At 37.2% G+C, this 24,205-nt stretch overlaps 1 protein-coding gene across 1 annotated transcript in view; it reads left to right on the top strand.

Moving 5' to 3' along the window:
• Positions 1 to 24,205, top strand: part of LOC110542726 (cilia and flagella-associated protein 47-like) — a 554,711-nt gene that overhangs the window by 426,043 nt on the left and 104,463 nt on the right. The window contains exons 57-58 of the mRNA XM_060375216.1: positions 619 to 775; positions 6,503 to 6,601. Of these exons, the coding sequence (XP_060231199.1) occupies positions 619 to 775; positions 6,503 to 6,601 (256 nt within the window). The remainder of the gene's footprint in view (positions 1 to 618; positions 776 to 6,502; positions 6,602 to 24,205) is intronic.

Genomic DNA, 24,205 nt, shown 5'->3' with positions numbered 1-24,205 from the left:
GGCCCTCCCATATCTATAATGAAATAAGAGGATGCCTCCACAAGTTTGCCTATAGCCTGATCTTATGACATTATTTTATCTCATTTGAGGCTCCTTCCTTTCCAATAACTCTAGCTTGCTTTAAAACTAGCCAGCACAGGAAAGGATGGATACAAAACATGACACACAGAAGGATGGGGGGAGAAAGAGGAGAAGGGCGAGAGAGACAGAGACATATTTTAAGCTATAAGTATTAAAGTTACATTATATAAAAATTCAACTATAGATAATAAAACTGAGTATACTCAGTTTGTCTCAAAAGCAAATATTACATGTTTTCTCTTATTTGTGGTTCCTAGAATCTATATTAAATAAAAGCATATATGTACATATGATATGAAATTAGAATCAAAACTATCTAGGGAAATAAATAAGAACAATGAAAGGAAATGGGGTATAAGAAAGGTTATAGTAGCAAATTATACAGGGTAATATTCTCAAAGTATATACTCACAAGAAAATGTCATTGCTTGACTCAGTACATATACAATGAAAAACATTGAACAGAACAATGGAAAGTTATATAAATCTTGAAAATCAATTATATTTTCGGTTACGGTTATTTCTCTTTAAAAACAGTTTAAAGAATGGAAATTCCGCCTGTTTGGAGTAGGACTGCTTCCCAGGCCTCTAGCTGTACAAAGGGTAACCACAGTCCTTGGCCTTAAAGCATCTGTCATGATAAATTTCAAAAATCCGACTCGTGAAGATGTTTCCATTGATCTCATATTAACAAGTAGGTTGTTTTTCTTACATTTTGTAGATCTCCATATTTTTATTATAGAATAAAGACATTTCATAAAATTGAACACATAAAACTAAGAAGTAAAGTATGATTGCTGAAACACACCTCTCGATTAGTGAATCCAGAATCTATGTACCAATTAAAAGTCTTCTGACCTCATTTTTAAATCCACATGAGTTAGTTGCTATATAAGATTCTTGTGATATTTCTCAAATATTCCAGTTCTTATTATGTGAAAGTTTGTAGAACTTCTAATGGCACTGTTTTAGGGGTCATGGAATCTCCCTGATCAATAACTCAAAGTTTCTCACACATGGCACTGGATTTTTGTTTAAAAATCTGGATGGATAGATAGATAGATAGATAGATAGATAGATAGATAGATAGATAGATAGATAGAGATTTATAATATAGTAGGTATTCTTCTAACAAATTCTTCTCACTTCTCCTATCCTTCCTGCTTAAAATTTTCCACACCAGTTATTCCTCTACATTTTCATATTGCCTGTTTTCTACTCTACTTCCCCCTTAAGAACTTCCCTTCCCTGCCTGCCACTACCACCAATGGCCTCTTTCTAATTTTTTGGATTCTGCAGATTCTCCAGGTTAAGCACACCAAGCTATAAGCTTCAATGTAGGACCTATTCATCATGGAAAGCATGCTTCAATATCCCACATACATTAGGAATTTTCAAAAGAGAATCTGTGCTTCATGCATTCATAAATTTGATTTTACAGATTAAGTGAATAGATTACAGTTGAGAAGCTCAGTTCCAGGAAGTTGAAACCTGTTATTGTGGAAAAGTCCATGACATTTTTATGTGCCAGATCTGTATTTAGCTATGCCAAAATTAAAACTGTTCTATGTTTAAAATCATCATGGCTATACTATTTGGCTCAGAAATTGAAAACATTTTTAACATACTCAACTGCTCTGAGTAGGACAAAAAATAACTACATACATACAAACACACAAAATTGCCTAAGGACAATATTTGTACTATTCACATGGGCACAATTCTTGAGTGCCTTTGCCTTTCACTAAAGTACAAATTCTTGTTGTCTTCTAAAATTTGCACATGAGTATGTGAACCTAACTTTAAAATATTTTTAGTTAATATATTTTGTTCACTTGAAATTGAGTGGTTGATATACAGTTATGTGTAGACTAGGTGATACACAGTCATCATCAGTTATTCAGCTGTAAGTTGTGTCTGATTTTTACTAAGCACTTCATCTCTACTTTCTTTAACTTATCTTAAGACAGAAACTATTAAGCTGGTATTAAATTGGATTCTCATTCAATTGCCAATCACTTGGAATTTGTCTGAGTGTTTCCGCTGACTATAAGAGCTTTTTCTGCTTAGCCAGGATAAGCTGGAAGTGCCACTGAGTCAATCTTTGGATGCCAGGGAATAGTGGATAAATATCACAGTCCACATATTCTTCTGCATTGTGTGCTCAATATATATCTACAGTTTCCCATGTACTTTGAATCATAATTCTCTGTAACCTTGACTCATGTGATAGTATGCCAGTTATAGACATACTTTGATTTTGTGTCTGGCTTCTGAACTCCTCACCTGTCACTCCTCAAAACTACTTCCATGGTAATCATTTCCAGGGAAACTTTAGAACAACAAACCTGTAAGGTACTCATTATATTCAATTTGAAAACAGAGAAGCTCAAAAGACAGGGGTGGGGGCTAGCAATTTGTTTGTGTTCAAAGAGCCATTCAGAGTCATTAAATGAAGGAGAAGGAAAAAAATCTAAGTTTACAAAGGAACGTCCCTGAGGAACATTGTACATAGCTTCTTAACAAACATAATTCCTTGCAAGTCACCTAAATATCCAAAACAAAAAGCTTAACTGAGGAAATGCTAAAGAGTTAGTGAATAGACTTAAAAGCATTCTTTTCTCTGAGAACACTGAAGTCTACTTATTAATTAAACCAAAGGAGTCTCTGGTTGAAGTATCAGTCTCAGAAAAGACCCCTGTGTCCAGATTTTTTATTCTGTTGCTCTCCTTGTGGAGCTTTTGTCCCCTCCAGGTCTTTCTAGCTCCCCCTTCTTTCATAAGATTTCCTGCACTCTGCCCAAAGTTTGGCTATGAGTCTCAGCATCTACTTTGATACCTTGCAGGGTAGATAGTGTCTGTCAAGAGCCTTCTGTGGTAGGTTCCTGTTCTATTCCCTGTTTTCTCCTTATTCCTATATCTATACCCTGAGGGGGAGAACAGCCTTACCAGGCCACAGAGCATGACAAAGCAACCAGTTCTGATGAGACCTGATTAGATAGGATCAGAAGGAAGAGAAGAAGGACCTCCCTTATCAGTGGACTTGGGAGGGGCATGTGATGAGAAGAGGGAATGAGGGTGGGATTGGGAGGGGGTGAGGTAGGGGACTACAGCTGGGATACAAAGTGAATAAACTGTAATTAATATAAAGACATCAAACTTAAAATAAAAAAGAGCAAGTTTTTAAAGCTGTGTAGTCATTAAAATGCTTTAGAGAAATAAATTAAATTTCTGAATATATACTTTCTCTGAATTTATGTTAATAGTCATAATTAAATAAAATTTGGGCTAAATTAAAAATTAATTAATTAAAAAACAGAAGAGTCCCAAATCTCTGTATTCAAAATAAGCTACACTTTCTCCCAGTCATGCTACAAATTTTATTGAACTTTACTCTCTGGGTATTTCACATACTCATAACTTTAGATAAAATAGGGATATTCATCATGATGTGTTGGAGACTTTCACTAGTTTATATCAAGAAGAAGCCTTAAAAAAAACTACTGGTTGATTGCACTATCACTTTGTATATTTCTCTGTAAACTGGCTACTTCTGAAGGGTATTATACATACCCTGAACAGGTGACTTGAGAGTGCTATATCTCATCCCTGGATATTGATCATGTTCTTGTGGTTAAAAAAATCCTTTTTTATTCATTTTCAATTTCATACTAGTTTAAAATGTATTTTGGCCATTTCTACCCCTTCATTATCCACTCTCAACACTACTCCCAGTCTCACCAAGCCCTTTTTTCTCAGCAAGTCTCCCTCTCAATAATACTTCAGATTCATCTTTTTATTGTTTATGTACTATGTGATTCACTTAAGAGTGTAGAATCAGAGGAAGACATAAATGTACATGGGAGTATACCATAATTTTATAGTATTTTGATTGTTGTGAAAATATAATTCTCTAGAAACTATAAAATTTTAAGGTTATACTCTAGCTCCCAACTTCATTTTAATTTCTAGATCATACAGTTTATGAAAAGATGCTTCTAAGCAAGGAATTGCACAGTAATAACAGAGAAAAAATGATGAAAATAGGCCTTTAAAAGAGATCTTGCAATTTATAATTATGTAAGGCAAGCTGTAAAAAAAATGAATGATTCAAGGGTCTGTGCATATATTATTGTATGCTAATTTCCAAAGGTAGCTACAGAGGAAACTGCCTAAATACTCTTAGGATTAGAAGAAAATTCTAATGCAGATCATTAATGAGTATTTTGAGACCTAAGCATTTGTGAAAAATTTTAGAATGACCTAGGAATTTGCTGTTTGTTATAAACGCAGTACACTTCAAACTTAAGCTATGTGAATTCATGGTTATGTTCAATTTTGCAGACAACTGTTAAAGTTAACTGTATGCTTTTCATTTGTAGAACCTCAGTCTTAGAAGGCTCAGTGATTAGGAGCACTTTCTACTCGTTCAAGAACCTCTGCTCAAACCTCAGCACCCACATGGCAGCTCACACCTTTCTGTAACTCCAGTTCCAGGGATTGTGATACCCTCACACAGACACACATGCATACAAAACACCAGTGAACATAAAATAAAAAATGAATTTTAAAAGAAATTATTCAAGGCTATACAGTGCATAAATAGAACAGGGTCTTCAACTGAAACATATATGTCTGCTCAATGGTCGGTGTTGAAACAATCATCTTTTATCAGTAATTTTTGCCTCATACTCACTCTTTCTCCCAAATTTCTACCTTGCTTTGGTATAAAGTAAAGAAATGAAGAGTAACCATGCTGAGATATAAGAGTAGGAGTTAAACATCAGAAATCAGGGCAAGGCCTAAGATACACGTACTACTAGTTTAAGGACACATGTCAAATACTTGTTGGTTCCCTTGTTCCTGTTATAAATTTCAGACCTGCTCATTTATGAGCTATGTAATATCAGTGTTTCCTTTAATTGGTAGTGTTATTCCTTCATAAATCAGTATTTCCATTTTTGCAAGGATGTTGATAGCACAGAAGTTAAATATAGTTATCTGTTAACATGCATCTTTTGTGCCCTGAAAACTATTGGATACACGTTTCAAAATTGTCTCACAGATACAGCATCTCTGATTTTCTATTGCATTCTGCCTGTGGAATTTTAGTATAATTATGTATCTGAAATGCAGTGTAAATGGGGAAGCAATAACTGATATGTACAAATTAGCATTTTAAATTATTTTTCTACTGAAAGTGCTATAATCTAGAGATTATGCAATCTTCTTTATCTAAATTTAAGTGCAAAATGAGAATTTAATATAAATTAGTCTCTGCTTCAGACGTCAATAGTTTATAAGAAACAATACATAAGTAAAAATGTGCGCGACAATTAACATAGTATAATATCACACTAATGCATGATGATGAAAATGAAAAATGATGTTTCTGGAGACCCTCAGAAACATACCCAAGACACATTCAAAGTTAAATAAATATGTTAAATATTACAACAGTCACTACAATTTGCTAATCAGGAAAAACATGACCTTACACATAAAACAAAATATAAGAAGACTCTCTATACCTTCCAAATCACTCCTGAAATCAGACATTCAAATTTTATATATTTGAATAATTAAAAAAAAGTATTACAGGATTTAAGATTCATGATTGGAAAATTGTAGCATCAAAAAGACCTTTGATATATCAGGTTAATTTTATTACCTATCTTTGATTTCCTCATCAAAAGCTAACACTATGAAACACTATAAAGGAAAAATAGGATAATTGTTATATCTACTTTTAGATGAATAACCTAAGGCTCTGCTTCTTACAGTCATTTTAACTGTCTTTAGTTAATTGTTTAGATACCTTAGTATTTATAACTTTTTATTTTATACACTCAAGTTATTCTGATTCATTAGTTCTAGTAAAGGCCTTATCATAAGCTTTTTCAGCAATTTGCAATAATATTGCACCTTTAAAACACTAATATTTACATAATGAACTACAAATAATTTTGATTCATTTACTTCTGTGATTAAATATTTTTCAGCATTCTCTTCCAAATATGTATATATTGAAGTTTTACCAATAAACACATTTATCCTATGTTATAGATGATTAATATATGAAATTTTCTACTGGGTTTAATTTTATAATTAATGTTGCATAAATTATACACACAACTGAATACATTAAGTGCTATAATACATTTTAGATGAATAGATTTTCCATGTCTCGTATTTGAGTACTTAAAATTAAAACATCACTCATTTGTGAATGGATTTTAAAATATTTTAATGTTATATAGAAAACTAATTATAATGTTGAGTGTGTTCTTCAGATATAACACTTAATGTCAAAACATATTTTGAAACATATTCATCTAGCTTTGAAAAAGGTTTAATTTTCATAGAATTTTATCTTATTGAGTATGACACTGAAGTGTACTATTTCTTTGTTTCTGAAATAGATAAAGAAAAACCCAAGAATCTTGTAATTGACCATGGCTGGGATAGCTACTTCTATGAAAATGCTGCCTTCCATTTTAACTCTCTGAAGGATACACACGGTACAGGATTATTTTCTTACATTCTGTCATTCTGTGTATGAATGCATTTAAAAGATATTTTGTATATAGATTTATTCTGATTTTAAAAATGTCATTGGTCCAAATGATACCAGTAAAATAGGGGTGTATTAGTCAAATAAATTTGTAGAAGACTTTAAAGTATTACAATTATTCATGAAAACGATGATTTCAACAATTGTTTATTTGCAAGTTTATTTCAGTGTGTAAAGAGAATTCTTCCGTATCTCAATCCCACCAATATACTAACAATAGAAAGAAACTTAAAAAATAATAAATCTTTGTAAAAATCTAAAATTTAGGCCATTAACATAGCTCAGTATTATATGCATGCTTACCCCATGTGAGGTCAGGGGTTCATTTTCCAAAAAAAAAAAAAAAAAAAAAAACATGTACAAGCACTTTGGAAATCAGTCTGATACTTTCTCAAACAACTGGGAATACTGCTACCTCATGACCCAGCTATACCATTCCTGGGCATATATTCAAAAGGAAGGACAGGAAGGACATTTGCTCAAGTATGTTTAAAGCAGCTTAAGCAGCTTTATTAATAATAGATAGAATCTGGAAACAACCTAAATGTTCCTCAAATGAAGAATGGATATGGAAATTGTGGTACATTTACACAATGGAATACTACTCAGCTGTTAAATAAACAGGGAAATCATGAAATTTGCAGGCAAATGGATGGAACTAGAAAAGATCATCTTGAGTAAGGTAGCCAAGAAACAGAAAGATCCTCATGGAATATACTCACATATAAGCAGATAGCAATAGAGGATAACCATACCACAATCCACAGACCTAAAGCTAAATAACACAGAGAACGCTAGAAAGGATGCTTAATTCTTATTTAGAAGAGCAAATAGAAGAAACTCTGGAAACAGTTGAAGAGAAAGAACAGGATGGGAGCTTACCATAAACGACCACTGAAAGACACAGTAGGCTATTGAGGTAGATGCTAAGCCTCACAGCTAAACTTTGGCCAGGGTAGAGGTAATCTTAGGAAGGAGTGGGGATATAGAAGGGCCCAAAGTGGAGAGGAACTCCTCAAAAAGAATAACAGAGCAACAAATCTGGGCCCATGGGGGCCTGCAGATACTGATGCACCAATCAAGGACCATGCATGAGGAGGACCTTGACCCCTTGCTCAGATGTAGACAATAGGCAACTCAATCCTCCATGCAGGTTACCTATTAAGGGTAGCAGGGGCTGTCTCTCACATGGACTCTGTTTTCCATCTTTGATCACTTCCCCCTGGTAAGGGCACCATCACCATGCCACAGAAGAAGAGGTTGCAAACAGTCCTAATGAGGCTTGATAAGGTGGGGCCAGATGGTAGGGGAAGACAGCTCTCCCTTTCTGAGAAATTAAGTGGGAGGAAGTGTGGCAGTAGGGGGAGACAGGGAGGGGATTACAATCTGGATGTAGAGTGAATAAATTATAACAAATTGAATTAAAAAATAAAAACACCATCTCTCAAGAATGATGAATATTTCTAGAATAATAAAGTTTTTAAATGATAATAGTCAATTTTATGGCAATATAATAAATATCATCTTAACAAAAATCTGTTAGTTGAAGTCAATAATAACTATTAACATCTCACCACAATTGGGTGATTATCTCTTTGTATTTGTTTTAATAATTTGTATCAGCATCTTCTTTTTAAGTGATGATGTAGTTTATTAAGAAAATGTTTTCATGCATCTCTAATCACTGCCACTAAACTAAGAGATGAGGAGAATACCAAAGTTCAAAATGGAAAAAATATGGGTTGTAAAAATGGCTCAGTCAATAACCCTATTCAAGAAGCAGAAACTGAGTTGAAAATCCAGCACCCATATAAAAGCCTCGTATAGCAACACACACCTGTGATCTTGAAACTGGGGAGGTAGAAACAGTCATTATCCAGGACATTGGTGACAAGCCAGGCTAACCAAATATATGAACACACACTTCAATTGAAGACCTTGTCTCATGGAATAATATGGAGAGTGACTGAAGAAAAAAAAAAGCCTAATGTGGAAATCTGATGTCCACGTACACATACATAGATGTATACAGTCACACATTTGCTCACAGACCTACACATATGGCACGTGGACACACACAAACATATAAGGTAAGGAAGATGAGAATTATATTTGTAAGAAAAGAAGGTAGTTGGGCACGGTGGTACATGCTTATAATTTCAGCACTTGGGGAGTCAGCAGCATGTGAATCTCTATGAGTTCAAGGCTAACCTGTCTACAAAGCTAATGCAGGATATCCAAAGCTACACAGATAAACCTTGTCTCAAAAAATCAAAAACAGGGACTGTCTCTGACATTAATTCAGTGGCTTGTTCTTTGATCACCTTCCCCTGATGGGGTGAGCAGCCTTGCCAGGCCACAGAGGAGGACATTGCTGCCAGTCCTGATGAGACCTGATAGACCAGGGTCAGAGGGAAGGGGAGGAGGACATCCCCTATCAATGTACTTGGGTAGAGGCATAGGAAGAGATGAGGGATGGAGGGTGGGACTAGGAGGGAATAAGGCAGTGGGATACAGCTGGGATACAGAGTTAATAAAATGTAATTAATGTAAAAAATAAAATTTTAATTAAAAAAGGAAATAAAACAAAAAACAAAAGTATTCTGTTTACTAGAGTTAGGCCTTTTCGAGAGAGAACAAAGGTAAGCCAGATCAGAAACTCAATTCTCATAGATATGTCTAATTTGATACAACTCCATGAATGAGTTATTGTTATTATTATTGTTTTGTTGTTGAATTGAGAAAATAGAAATTTAGAAAAAAAAATTAAGTGGAATCCAGTGAACTCGGTGAACTTTTTATCTCTGATTTTGGGTCTTCCATTTCTATTTCTTTATAATGTATTATAAGGAGTAAAGCACTAGGCCAGAGTAGAGGGAGTAGAAGGTTTGCCTGTGGTATATATGCAAGATTAGAGTCTCACAACAGCGTAATGCAGCCATGACCATTCAGGCCTTTACAGCCATTGAAGCAGGACATTCTCCACAAGCATGGTTGGCTATCATAAAAAGCTAAAATGTTACGCTCAGGATGTGAGGCTAAGCACTGCACTCAGGGTCAGCCGCTGTAGACCCAGAGAAGAGCATGTCTGATTGCATGCGGGTTGATGCATTTGCTCAACCATGTTTGTAGCCTCTGAGAAAAAGGTATTAAACGGGTCTGATGCTCTTTGGGTGGATGACACCTAAATGAACATCGGTACAAAGTCCCAATTTATTTCTAATATCAGAGATCAGACCTCTACTCTTGCCTGATGCGTCTAAAACAAAAAGGGGTAACTGTAGAGAACTGCGGAATGCTGTGCCTTAAAGATGGAGCTGGTTTCCGCCTTCCACCTTCCCGATGGTGAGTGCTCTCTGTCACAAACAACTCCACATTTGGCTAAGGCTGAGGATCTGGCTTGCTTCCATGTATGTGGACCTATCTGCATTGCCCACGTGGCACGCTGGGGTTGGCTACCCAGAGGCTATTTAAGCTGTGGGCTGGCTTTCCCCAGGGTCCGAGGATTGTTCAAGGTTCCTGAATAAACTGCATTGAAAAAAAAGTTAAAATATAGGCCATTGAGGTGGGTAGTGAATAAAAGCATTCTCCAGCAAGCCTGTTAACATGAGTTTGCACCCTAGGATACACATGTTGAAGGGGAAAAAGAACTTTTACAAGTTTTTTAATCTAACCTCTACATACAACTTGTGCTGTAGCATGCACACATAAACATGCACATGCACACACTCATACACACACATACACTAAGAAAGTAAATAATTTAAAGATTGAAATACTCATAGTATAATTCATAATCAAGAAGGTACTTATTTAAAAAATGGCCATAAGATATTTTTTCTAGTTTTTCTTTTACTTTATACTTTATTGAAACTCATGGTGTATACATTACCTTCACAGTTTTTATGGGAATAAAATTCATTACAGAAATTTTGAAAAATTTATATATATAAACTTTGAAATGTTATTTCTTTCGACAATATATTCAGTTCTTAGAAAATATTAAAACTAACAAAAAGGATTGGTATTTGCACAAAGAAATTCAATATTAGGGAATCAAAAATTCTTCATTGCCAAATTACAATTTTATATCTGCAGCAGCATTTATATTTCCACGTATTTAATATTCCAATTTATTACCTATATAATCCACTTTCTTTAAAAGTTTCTTTAATTGATTCTGCATAGTTCTTTCACATTGTGAAAATTGATTTGCATTTGCATTTGTTCTGTATTGAATAAAAAAATATTGCAGTATGTAAGTAACTCTTTCATTTAGACATTATTAGCCCATGCATATATTGCTTTTCTCTGTGATAAAAAAAAATTTATTCAGATGAGATCGGGCACGTTCCGGGTGGTATGGCCGCAGACAAAAATGACAACACATGTTGGAGAGGTTGTGGAGAAAGGGGAACCCTCCTCCATTGCTGGTGGGAATGTAAACTGGTACAACCACTTTGGAAGTCAATCTGGCGCTTTCTCAGACAATTAGGAATAGCGCTTCCTCAAGACCCAGCTATACCACTGCTAGGCATATACCCAAAATTTGCTCAAGTACACAATAAGGACATTTGCTCAACCATGTTTGTAGCAGCTTTATTTGTAATAGCCAGAACCTGGAAACAACCCAGATGTTCATCAACGGAGGAATGGATACAGAAACTGTGGTATTTTTACACAATGGAATACTACTCGGCAATCAAAAAGGAGGAAATCATGAAATTTGCAGGCAAATGGTGGGATCTAGAAAAGATCATTCTGAGTGAAGTATCCCAGAAGGAGAAAGACAAACATGGAATATACTTGCTTCTATAGACCTAAAAGATAGGATAAACATAATGAAATCTATACACCTAAAGAAGATAATCAAGAAAGCAGACACGGGGTATGATGATCTATCCTCATTTAGAAAGACAAATGGGATATGCATTGAACGTATGGCAGGAGTATACCGCAGAAAGCATCTGAAAGACTCTACCTAGCAGTGTTCCAAAATAGATACTAAGACTCACAACCAAACCTTCCGCAGAGTGCAGAGAATTATATGAAAGAAGGGGAGTTTGATGTGGAAAGGATATGAGCTCCACAAGGACCAAACGTATCTGGGCACAGGGTCTTTTCTGAGATGGACACTCAACCAAAGTCCATGAGAGGATAAAACCTAGAACCTCTGCTTGGATGTGACCCGTGATAGCTCAGTAATCAATTGGTTTCCCATAGTAAGGGGAACAAGGACTATTACTAACAGGACTCAATGACTGGCTCTTTGACCTCCCCACGTCCCAAGGGAGGAGCAGAACTGTTAGGCCACAGAGGAGGACTTTTCAGCCAGTCTTGAAAGGGAGTCATATGAAAGGGGAGGAGGTCCTCCCCTACTAGTGGACTTGGAAAGGGGCACGGTGGAGATGAGGGAGGAAGGGTGGGATTGGGGAGGGAATGAGGGATACAGCTGGGATACAGAATTAACAAAATGTAACTAATAAGAAAAATAAAATTATGGAAAAGAAAAAACAATTTTATTCAGTTAGCCCATTTATTTTTTTCCATGAATAATACTCGTCACTTTGCTGCTATTTTTCTCAATGTGACCATTTGAATCTTATGTTTATTCTATGATACACATTGCAGGTTTTTCAAGTACCATAAAATATTTTTTAGATCTTTGAGAATTTCATACATGTTTTATGCATATTTAAACCCCATTCCCCAACTTTTCTCAGATTCACACAATTTGTCCTTCTCACCCAATTTTGTGTCCTTTTTTTAATGACAATATTTTAGCATTGAAAATTTTCAGTAATTTCTGAAGTATGATAAAGATAATGGACTCAGAGTTATACAATGAACTCATATCTATCCTTTGACAAAATACAGACTTCCTTAAACAATGTATTTTAAATTTCTTACAAACTTACAGAGAGCAATCTTTTTTTTCTTTTTTTTTAATTTTTCATCAATTACACTTTATTCATTCTGCATCCCCCCATAAGCCCCTCCCTCCTCCCCTCCCTATCCCACCCTCCCTCCTCCCTCTGCATGCATGCCACTCCCCAAGTCCACTGATAGGGGAGGTTCTCCTCTCCTTTCTGATTTTAGTCTATCAGTTCACATTAAAGGGGCTGCATTGTCCTCTACTATGGCCTGGTAAGGTTGCTCACCCCCAGGGGGAGGTGATCAAAGAGCACGCCAATCAGATTATGTCAGAGGTAGTTCCTCTTCACATTACTATGCAACCCAATTGGACTCTGAACTGTCCTGGGCTACATCTGTGCAGGGGTTCTGGGTTATCTCTATGAATAGTCCTTGGTTGGAGTATGAGTCTCTGGGAAGTTCCCTGTGTTCAAATTTTCTGGTTCTGTTGCTCTCCTTGTGGAGACACTGTCCTCTCCAGCTCTTACTATTTCCCAGTTCTTACATAAAATTCCCTTCCCTCTGCCCAACAGTTGCCCATCAAGCTCAGCATCTTCATTGATAGTCTGTAGGGCAGAGGCTTTCAGAGGCCCTCTGTGGTAGGTTCCTAGGTTGTTTCCTGTTTTCTTCTTCTTCTGATGTCCATCCTCTTTGCCTTTCCGGATGGGGATTGGACATTTTAGTTAGGGTCCTCTCTCTTGCTTAGTTTCTTTAGATGCACAGGTTTTAGTGGGTTTGTCCTAAGTTGTATGTCTATATGAGTGAGTATATACCATGTGTGTCTTTTTGCTTCTGGGACAACTCACTCAGGATGATCCTTTCCAGATCCCACCATTTACCTGCAAATTTCATGATTTCCTTATTTTTCATTGCTGAGTAATATTCAATTGTGTAGATGTACCACAATTTCTGCATCCATTCTTCAGTTGAGGGGCATCTGGGTTGTTTCCAGCTTCTGGCTATTACAAATAAAGCTGCTACATACATGGTTGAGCAAATGTCCTTTTTGTGTACTTGAGCCTCTTTTGGATATATGCCCAGTAGTGGTATGGCTGGATCTTGAGGAAGCGCTATTCCTAGTTGTCTGAGAAAGCGCCAGATTGATTTCCAGAGTGGTTGTACAAGTTGACATTCCCATCAGCAGTGGAGAAGGGTTCCCCTTTCTCCACAACCTCTCCAGCATGTGTTGTCATTTGAGTTTTTGATCTTGGCCATTCTCATGGGTGTAAGGTGAAATCTCAGAGTTGTTTTGATTTGCATTTCCCTAATGGCTAGTGAGGTTGAGCATTTCTTTAAGTGCTTCTCTGCCATTCGGTATTCCTCTACAGAGAATTCTTTGTTTAGCTCTGTTCCCCATTTTTTAAGTGGATTACTTGGTTTGCTGCTTTTCAGCTTCTGTAGTTCTTTATATATACTGGATATTAGCCCTCTGTCAGATAAAGGGTTGGTGAAGATTCTTTCGCAATCTGTAGGCGGTTGCTTTGTTTTGATGACGGTGTCCTTTGCTTTGCAGAAGCTTTTCAGTTTCATGAGGTCCCATTTATTGATTGTTGCTCTTAGAGCCTGTGCTGCTGGTGTTCTGTTCAGGAAGTTTTCTCCATGCCAGTACCATGTAGTTTTTAAAACTGTTGCTCTATAGTACAACTTAAGATCAGGGATGGAGATACCTCCAGAAGATCTTTTATTGTAGAGGATTGTTTTAGCAATTCTGGGTTTCTTTTTATTCCATATGAAGTTGAGAATTTTTCTTTTCAGGTCTGTAAAGAATTGTGTTGGTAATTTGATGGGCATTGCATTGAATCTGTAGATTGCTTTTGGTAAGATGGCCATTTTTACTATGTTAATCTTGCCAAGCCATGAGCATGGGAGATCTTTCCATCTTCTCATATCTTCTTCTAATTCTTTCTTCAGAGATTTGAAATTTTTTTCATACAAGTCTTTGACTTCCTTGGTTAGGGTTACTCCGAGGTACCTTATGTCATTTGTGGCTATTGTGAAGGGTGTTGTTTCCCTAATTTCTTTCTCAGCCCTTTTGTCTTTTGTATCTAGGAGGGCTACTGATTTTTTTGAGTTAATTTTTTATCCGGCCATTTATCCAACTCCTACAGCTGAAGGTGTTTATCAGCTGTAGGAGTTCCCTGATAGAGTTTTTGGGGTCACTCACGTATACTATCATATCATCTGCAAATAGTGATAATTTGACTTCTTCCTTTCCAATTTGTATCCCCTTGATCTCCTTCAACTGTCTTATTGCTCTAGCAAGGACTTCCAGAACTATGTTGAAGAGATATGGAGAGAGTGGGCAGCCTTGTCTTGTCCCTGATTTTAGTGGGATTGCTTTAAGTTTCTCTTCATTGAGTTTGATGTTGGCTATAAGCTTGCTGTATATCGCCTTTACTATGTTTAGATATGTGCCTTGTATTCCTGATTTCTCCAATACTTTAAACATGAATGGATGTTGGATTTTGTCAAATGCTTTTTTCAGCATCTAGGGAGATTATCATGTGGTTTTTTTCTTTCAGTTTGTTAATACGGTAGATCACATTGATGGATTTCCGTATATTGAACCACCCCTGTATACCTGGGATGAAGCCTACTTGGTCATAGTGGATAATATCTTTAATGTGTTCTTGGATTCGGTTTGCAAGTATTTTATTAAGTATTTCTGCATCAATGTTCATAAGGGAGATTGGCCTGAAATCTTCTTTCTTTGTTGAGTCTTTGTGAGGTTTAGGTACCAAGGTGACTGTGGCTTCATAGAATGAGTTTGGTAATGTTCTTTCTCTATCTATTTTGTGGAATAGTTTGAAGAGAATTGGTGTTAGCTCTTCTTTGAAGGTCTGGTAGAATTCTGTGCTGAAGCCATCTGGTCCTGGGCTTTTTTTGGATGGGAGACTTTTGATGACCGCTTCTATTTCTTTGGGGGATATAGGACTATTTAGTTGATTTACCTGGTCCTGATTCAGCTTTGGTAAGTCAAATCGATCAAGAAAATTGTCCATTTCATTTAGATTTTCAAATTTTGTGGCATATAGACTTTTGAAGTAAGTCCTAATGATTGTTTGGATTTCCTCAGTGTCTGCAGTTATATCCCCCTTTTCATTTCTGATTTTGTTGATTTGGGTGGTGTCTCTCTGCCTTTTAGTTAGCTTGGCTAAGGGTTTGTCGATCTTGTTGATTTTCTCAAAGAACCAGCTCTTGGTTTCATTGATTCTTTGAATTGTTTTATTTGTTTCCAATTGATTGATTTCAGCCCTGAGTTTGATTATTTCCAGCCATCTACTCCTTCTTGGTGTGTCTGCTTCTTCTTTTTCTAGGGTTTTTAAGTGAGCCATTAAGGTGCTTGAATGAGCTGTCTCGAATTTCTTCTTGAAGGCACTTAGTGCTATGAACTTTCCTCTTAGCACTGCTTTCATTGTGTCCCACAAGTTTGGGTATGTTGTGTCTTCATTTTCATTGATTTCTAAAAAGACTTTAATTTCTTTCTTTATTTCTTCCCTGACCCAGCTGTCTTTTAGTAACAAGTTGTTCAGTTTCCATGTGTGTGTAGGCTTTTTGCTATGTCTGTTATTGTTGAGGTCCAGCTTTATTCCATGGTGATCAGACAAGATACAAGGGATTATTTCAATCTTCTTGTATCTGTTGAGGCTTGCTTTGTGACCCACTATATGGTCTATTTTGGAGAACATTCCATGAGGTACTGAGAAGAAGGTAAATTCTTTTGTGTTTGGGTGTAAAGTTCTGTAAATGTCTGTTAGGTCCTTTTGATTCATGACCTCTGTCAGAGACATTGTTTCTTTGTTTAATTTCTGTTTGGTTGACCTGTCCTTTGTTGAGAGTGGGGTGTTGAAGTCTCCCACTATCAATGTGTGGGGATCTATATGTGCTTTAAATTTTATCAATGTTTCTTTAACAAATGTGGGTGCTCTTGTCTTTGGAGCATAGATGTTCAGGATTGTGATGTCTTCCTGGTGGAATTTTCCCTTGATGAGTATGAAGTGTCCTTCCTCATCTCCTTTTATTAATTTTGGTTGAAAGTCTATTTTATCAGATATTAGAATGGCTACTCCTGCTTGCTTCTTGGGTCCGTTTGCTTGGAAAGTCATCTTCCAACCCTTTACCCTCAGGTAATGTCTATCTTTGTGTCTTAGGTGTGTTTCTTGTATGCAACAGATTGCTGGGTTTTGTTTACGTATCCATTCTGTTAATCTGTGTCTTTTTATTGGAGAGTTGAGGCCATTGATGTTGAGAGAGATTAATGACCAGTGGATGCTAGATCCCTTGATTTTGATGTTGGCTGTGGTCATCAGGTTGTGTGCTTGGTTGCTTTTTGTTTTACTGAAGTGAGGTTATTTATTTCCTGTGTTTTCTTGAATGTAGCTAGTTTTCCTGGGTTGTATTTTCCCTTCTAGTGTCTTCTGTAATGCTGGATTTGTTTGTAGGTATTGTTGAAATTTGTTTTTGTCATTGAATATCTTGTTTTCTCCATCTATGAGGACTGAGAATTTTGCGGGGTATAGTAGCCTGGGCTGACATCTGTGTTCTCTTAGGGTCTGCATGATATCTGTCCAGGCCCTTCTGGCTTTCATAGTCTCTGTTGAAAAGTCCGGTGTGACTCTAATGGGTTTGCCATTATATGTTATTTGGCCTTTTTCTCTTGCAGCTTTTAGTATTTTTTCTTTGTTCTGTATACTTACTGTTTTGATTATTATTTGGCGGGAGGATTTTCTTTTCTGGTCAAATTTGTTGGGTGTTCTGTAGGCCTCATGTATTCTAATTGGCCTCTCCTTTAGCTTGGGGAAATTTTCTTCAATGATTTTGTTGAAAATATTTTCTGGGCTTTGGAGAAGGGAGTCTTCTTTTTCCTCTATACCTATTATTCTTAGGTTTTGTCTTTTCATATTGTCTTGCATTTCTTGGATGGTCTGTGTCAGCAATTTTTCGGATTTAACATTTTCTTTGACAGATACATCGATTTCTTCCATTGTATCTTCTACACCTGAGATTCTTTCTTCCATCTCTTGTAGTCTGTTGGTTATGCTTACCTCTGTAGTTCCTGTTTTCTTCCCTAGATTCTTCCTTTCCATTATTTCCTCCATTTGTGTTTTCTTTAATTTTTCCAATTCTATCTTCAGGTCTTGAGTTGTTTTGTTTACTTCCTTCACCTGTCTGATTGTACTTTCCTGTTTTTCTTTTAGTTCCTTCAACTCTGTTTCTTTTATTTCATTCAGTGCTTTAAGCATTTCCTTTCTAAAGGCCTTAAACTGTTTGGCTGCAGCTTCCTCTATTTCTTTACGGATGGCAATATTCTGTTTGAGTTTATCTTCCTCTATGTCTTTACGTATCTTATTTGTTTCCTCTGTTATCATCTTCATGAGCATAGTTGTTAGGTCATCTTCTTGGATTTCAGTTATGCTGGGGTGTCCAGGGCTACTTGCCCCTGGGTAACTGGGTTCTGGAGATGCCATATTTCTCTGTCTTTTGTTGCTTGAGCTTTTACGCTGGCCTCTACCCATTGTGCTAACTTAGGTGTTTGGGGTTATTTTCTGGTGGTTCCTGGGGATCCTGTGGTAGAGAGAATCCCCTTTGCAGAAAGCTGGTTTTTCCTGAAGGATGTCTTCTCAGCTTTTTGGGTATAGTCCCTGGATGGCTGGTGTTTTTTCAGGAGTTGCTCACCTCAGGGATATAGACCTGAGTGGTAACTGTGGTCTTTGTTAGTCGAGAGGGTTCTCCTCTCACCCAGGGAAGTCCTGAGGGCAGCTGCCCTGTTTCTGGGTTTCTTGTTGTAAATTTAATGATCAGCTGCTGTGACCCAGTTGGACATCAGGCGAGCAGCAACTGTTTGTGCCTGTGTCTGGAGCACAGCTGAGTGATGGCCCCACTGGTCTGCTAGACTGCTAGACATTTTCTAGGGAAGGATTCTGTACTGGGTGATTTAAGTCAGTACAGTCTTCTTCCTTCCCTGTGGATTCTCTGGAGACACGGACTCCCAGAGTCTTTTTTGCCCTGGTGCACACTGCTCAGTGTCTGCCAGCTGGCTGGCCACAGAAACTGCCTGTGCCTGGAGCACAGTTGAGTGATTGCGGCTCAGTCTCAGCCAGCTGTCTGGTGTGCAGAAACTGCCTGTGTCTGCCTTTGCGGCCTTTGGGAGCCTGGGTGCCTCCCTAAGCTGGGTAATTTTCCGGGGACCTTTTCATGCTGGGGGTGTCGGCTGAGTGCTCTGAGATCAGACCAGCCATTTCCCTCCCTGTGTGTTTGCACCGGACAGTGAAACTCATTCACTGGTGCCCTGGTGCCCACAGTTCTATCTCAGGTGGCAAATCAGGCACGCAGGCAGGCAGGGCTTTGTGCCAGAGCCTGGGTCTCGGGCTCTGGCTCCAGGCTGGGTCCTGGGGTGCCCGTGGAACCCGAGTCTTTTCCAGGGGATGTCTGGGTGACCTAAGGCCGGTTCCAATAGTTTCCTGTACCCTTGGTTATCTCTCGACTGAAAATTCCAGTCTCTGATGGTGTGGTGTGCAAGGTTCCGTCTGGGACCGTGACCAGAGACACTGGCTTGTGGCTCTGGGCTGGGGCTGGGGCTGGTGGCCGGCAGCTGGCAGCCAAGCGTCTGGCGGAACCAGGATCTCTTCTGCGGTTTAGCCGGGTGAGTTAAAAGCTGATTGAATCCCCCACCGTGGGGTATCCTCTCACCTTGGAAACAATGACTGTGTTTTATGGCCACGAGTTCTGATTACTGGTCACTGTGCTGATCCTGCTGCTGCTGCTCAGAATGAGAGTCCTCCCAGCGCCGCCATCTTGCCCCTCTGAGAGCAATCTTAAAACTACAAACATCATTAAATATTCTATCTCCTTTGTATGAAAACCTTTTAAATTTTATTTTTAAATTTTTTTTTTGTTTTTTAGACTTTGTCATAAGTTTAACGTGAGTATTAAATTTCGTTCTCATACGATGTCAGACTTATGATGAGCACATGAGCCATATTTTGGGCAATTTGTTTCAAGCTCTGCTTAATTTCAAATATACATACATACACACACACACACACACACACACACACACACACATATATATATATATATATATATATATATATATATATATATTCATCTCCATATCCACCTATTTTGAAATCATTTCTTAATTAAATTTTTATTTTTATATTAATTACAGTTCATTTACTTTGTGTCCCAGCTGTAGCCCCCTCCCTCATCCCCTCTCAATCCCACCCTCCCTCATCTCCTATGCCCCTCTCCAAGTTCATGGATAGGCAAGGTCCTCCTCCCCTTCTGTCTAAACATGGCTTATCAGGTCTCATCAAAATTGGCTGCATTTTACTCCTCTGTGGCCTGGCAAGGCTGCTCCCCCATCAGAGGAGGCTTTCAAAGAACCTAGTCATTGAATTCATGTCAGAGACAGTCCCTGTTCTCCTCCCTAGTATACTGAGCTGCCATTGGCTACAGCTGAGCAGAGGTTCTAAGTATATCCATGAATGGTCCTTGGTTGGAGAATCAGTCGCAGAAAAAGACCCGTGTGCCCAGATATTTTGGTTCTGTTGCTCTCTTTGTAGAGCTCCTGTCCCTTCCAGGTCTTTCTATCTCTGCCATTTTTCATAACATTCCTTAAACTCTGCACAAAATTTTGCTATGAATCTTAGCATTTGCTTTGACAGCCTATTGTGTAGAGTCTTACAGATGCTTTCTGTGGTAGGCTCCTGTCCTGTTCCCTTTTTTCTCCCTCTTCCCATGTCTATCTGATTTGCCTTTCTGAGTGAAGATTGCTCATCTTACCCAGGATGCTCCTTCTTGCTTACCTTCTTTAGGTATACAGATTTTAGCAGGTTTATCCTATATTATATGCCTAATATCCGGTATACCTGTGTGTCTCTCTGTTTATGAGATACTTCACTCAATATGATTTTTTCTAGATCCCAACATTTGCCTGCAAATTTCATGATTTCTTTGTTTTTAATTGCTAAGTAGTATTCATTGTGTAAATGTACCGCAATTTCTGTATCCATTACTCCTTTCAGGGACATCTGGGTTGTTTACCTCTTCTGGTATTATCAATAAAGCTGCTACAAACACGGTTGAGGAAATGTCTTTTTTGTGTACTTGAGCATGTTTTGGATATATACCTCTGAGTGGTATTGCTGGAGCTTGAGGAAGCACTATTCCTAATTGTCTGAGAAAGCACCAAACTGATTTCCAAATTGGTTGTACAAGTTTACATTCCCACCAGCAATGGAGGAGGGTTAACTATTTCAACATTCTCTCCAGCATGTATTGTCACTTGAGTTTTTGATCTTGGCCATTCTGATGGCTGCAAAGGTGAAATCTCAGGGTCATTTTGATTTGCATTTCCCTGTTTACTAAAGATGTTGAACATTTAATTGTTTCTCTGCCATTCGATATTCCTTTATTGAGAATTATCTCTTTAACTCTGCACTCCATTTTTAATTGGATTACTTGATTTACTGCTTTTGAACTTCTTGAGTTCTTTATATATTCTGGATATTAATCTTCTGTCAGATATAGGGTTGGTACAAATCCTTTCCCAGTTTGTAGGCTGTTGTTTTCTTCTGATAACAGTGTCCTTTGCCTTATAGAAGCACTTCAGTTTCATGAGGTCTCATTTATTGATTGTTGATCTAAGAGCCTGTGCTATTGCTGTTCTGTTCAAGAAGTTGTCTCCTGTGCCAATCAGGTCAAGGCTTTTCATTTTGGCAATTCTGGGTTTTTTGCTTTTCCATATGAAGTTGAGAATTGTTCTTTCAAGATCTGTAAAAAAATGTGTTTGTATTTTGATGGGAATTGCATTGAATCTGTAGATTTCTTTTGGCAGGATGGGCATTTTCATTGTTAATCCTACCTATCCATGAGCATGGGAGATCTTTCCAGCTTCTGGTGTGTTCTTCTAATTCTTTCTTCAGAGACTTGAAATTTTTTTCATACAAGTCTTTGACTTGCTTGGTTAGGCTCACACCAAGGACTAATGTTGAAGAGTTATGGACATAGGTGGCAACTTTCCTTTGTCCCTGAAGTTTCTCTACATTTAGTTTGATGTTGGCTATATGCTTGCTGTATATTCCCTTTCCTATGTTTAAGTATGTTCCCTGAACCCTGATCTCTTCAAAAGTTTAAACATGGATTTTGTCAAATGCTTTTTCAGGATCTAAGGAGATGATCATATTTTTCCTTCTGTTTGTTTATGTGGTGGCTTACATTAAGGATTTCCATATATTGAAACCATCCCTGCATGCCTGAGATGAAGCCTACTTGGTCATGGTAGATGGATTTGGTTTGCAAGTTTTTTATTGGGTATTTTTTGTGTCGATGTTTATGAGGTTGATAGGTCAGAAATTCTGCTTTTTTTTTGGGGGGGGTCTTCGTGTGGTTTAGTTATCAAGGTGACTGTGCTCTCGTAGAATGAGTTTCATAATGTTCCTTCTGTTTCTATTTTTTGGAATAGTTTGAAGAGAATTGGAATTTGCTCTTCTCTGATGGTTTGGTATAATTCTCCACTGAAACCATCAGGCTCTGACTTTTTTTTTTTGTCAGAGAGACTTTTGATCACTGCTTCTATTTCTATTTCCTTGGGTAATAAAGGACTGTTTACTCCACTTTTCTGGTATCAAAATGTCCGTTTCATTTAGATTTTCTAATTTGGTGGCATATAGGCTTTTGAAGTAAGACCCAATGGTTCTTTCAATTTCCTCAGGGTCTGTCATTATGTCTCCCTTTTTGATTCTGATGTAGCTGATTTGGATAGTTTCTCTTTCCTTTTAGTTACCATGGCTAAGGGTTTGTCTATCTTGTTGATTTTTCTCAAAGAAACACCTTTTGTTGTTGTTGATTCTTTGTATTGTTTTATTTGTTTTCAATTTATTAATTTCAACCCTGATATGATTATTTCCACCAGTCTCTACTCTGCTTAGGTGTGTTTGTTTATTTTTTTTTCCTAAGGCCTTCAGGTTTTTACTTAAGTTGCTTGCATGAGGTATCTCAAACTTATTTCTGAAGGTATTAGTGCTATAAACTTTCCTCTTACACCGCTTTCATTGTGTCACATGAATTTGGGTAAGTTGTGCCTTCATTTTCATTGAATTTCAGGGTGTCTCTAATCTTCTTTTTTTATTTCATCATTGATCTAACTGTCACTGAGTAGACAGTTAGACACTGATCTGTCACTTAGTTTCTTTGCATGTGTAGGAATTTTTTTTTTCTGTTATTGTTGAGTCCTAGTTTTAGGGCATGGTGGTCTGATAAACTACAAGGGATTATTTCAATCTTCTTGTTTCTGTTGAAGCTTGTTTTGTGTCTGACTGTATAGTCAATTTTTGAAAAAGTACCATGAGATGCTGAGAAGAAGGTATACTCTTTTTAGTTTGGGTGAAAGTTTCTGTAGAAATCTATTAGGTCCACTTGATTTAGGACCTCTGTAAGTGTCATTATTTCCCTATTTAGCTTCTATCTAGATGATCTGTCCCTTGGTGAGAGTGGATGTTGAAGTCTCCCAGTATTAATGTGTTGGGATCTATGTGTGATGTAAACTTTAATAATGGTTCATTTACAAATGCAGATGCTCTTATATTTTGTGCATAGATTTTCAGGATTGTGATGTCCTCATGGTGTCCTCAGGATTGTGATGTCCTCTTTTGATGAGAATGAAGTGCTCCTCCTCCTCTTCTTGGATTAACTTTGGTTGAAAGTCTAATTTATTAAATATTAGGATAGCTATTCCAGCTTTTTTTTTTCTGTGTCTATTTACTTGAAAAATATTTTTCCAGGCCTTTACTTTGTGGTAGTGTCTCTATGAAGCAGAATATTGGATCCTGATTCTGCAACCATTCTGTTAGTCTGTGACTTTTTATCGGAGAGTAGAATCCATTCATGTTGATATATGATAATGACTTCCTTTTATTGTGGAGTGGTGGTGATAGTGTGTTTGTGTGCTTGTCTTCTTTTGACTTTTTGTTGTGAGGTTATCTATGTCCTGTGTTTTCTTGGGTGTATTTGATTTCGTTAGATTGGAGTTTTCCTTCTAATATATTCTGTAGGGCTGGGTTGCTGTGTAGTTATTGTTTAAGTTTAGTTTTGTCATGGAATGTTTTGTTTTCTACATCTATGTTGATTGAAAGTTTTGCTGGATATATCAGCCTGGTTTGACATCTGTGTTCTCTTAGAGTCTGCATGACATTTGCCCTGGCCCTTCTGTCTTTCATGGTTTCTGTTGAGGCATCTGGTAGATTCTGATAGGTCTTCTTTCATATGTTACTTGGTCTTTTTCCCTTTATGCTTGTAATATTTTTTTCTTTGTTCTGTAGATTTAGTGTTTTGACTATTATGTGACAGGAAGAGTTTCTTTTCTGGTCTAGTTTATTTGGTGTCCTGTAAGACTCTTGTATGTTTAAGGACATCTCTTTCTTTAAGTTCGGAATTTTTACTTCTTTGATTTCCTTTTTTTTTTTTTTTTTTATAGCCATGTTTGTAGAAGCTTTATTCTTTTTATTCCCTCTTAACTGTACTGATTTTTTTCTTTATTAATTACACTTTATTCACTTTGTATTCCCCCTGTGGTTCTCTCCTGCCTTGAAAATATTTTTTTGGAGGTTGGAGCCTGGAATCTTCTTTTTCATCT

The sequence above is a fragment of the Meriones unguiculatus genome, chromosome X, assembly GCF_030254825.1.
Source record: "Meriones unguiculatus strain TT.TT164.6M chromosome X, Bangor_MerUng_6.1, whole genome shotgun sequence".
Lineage (NCBI taxonomy): Eukaryota > Metazoa > Chordata > Mammalia > Rodentia > Muridae > Meriones > Meriones unguiculatus.
This window is presented reverse-complemented; position numbering and strand designations above follow the sequence as displayed.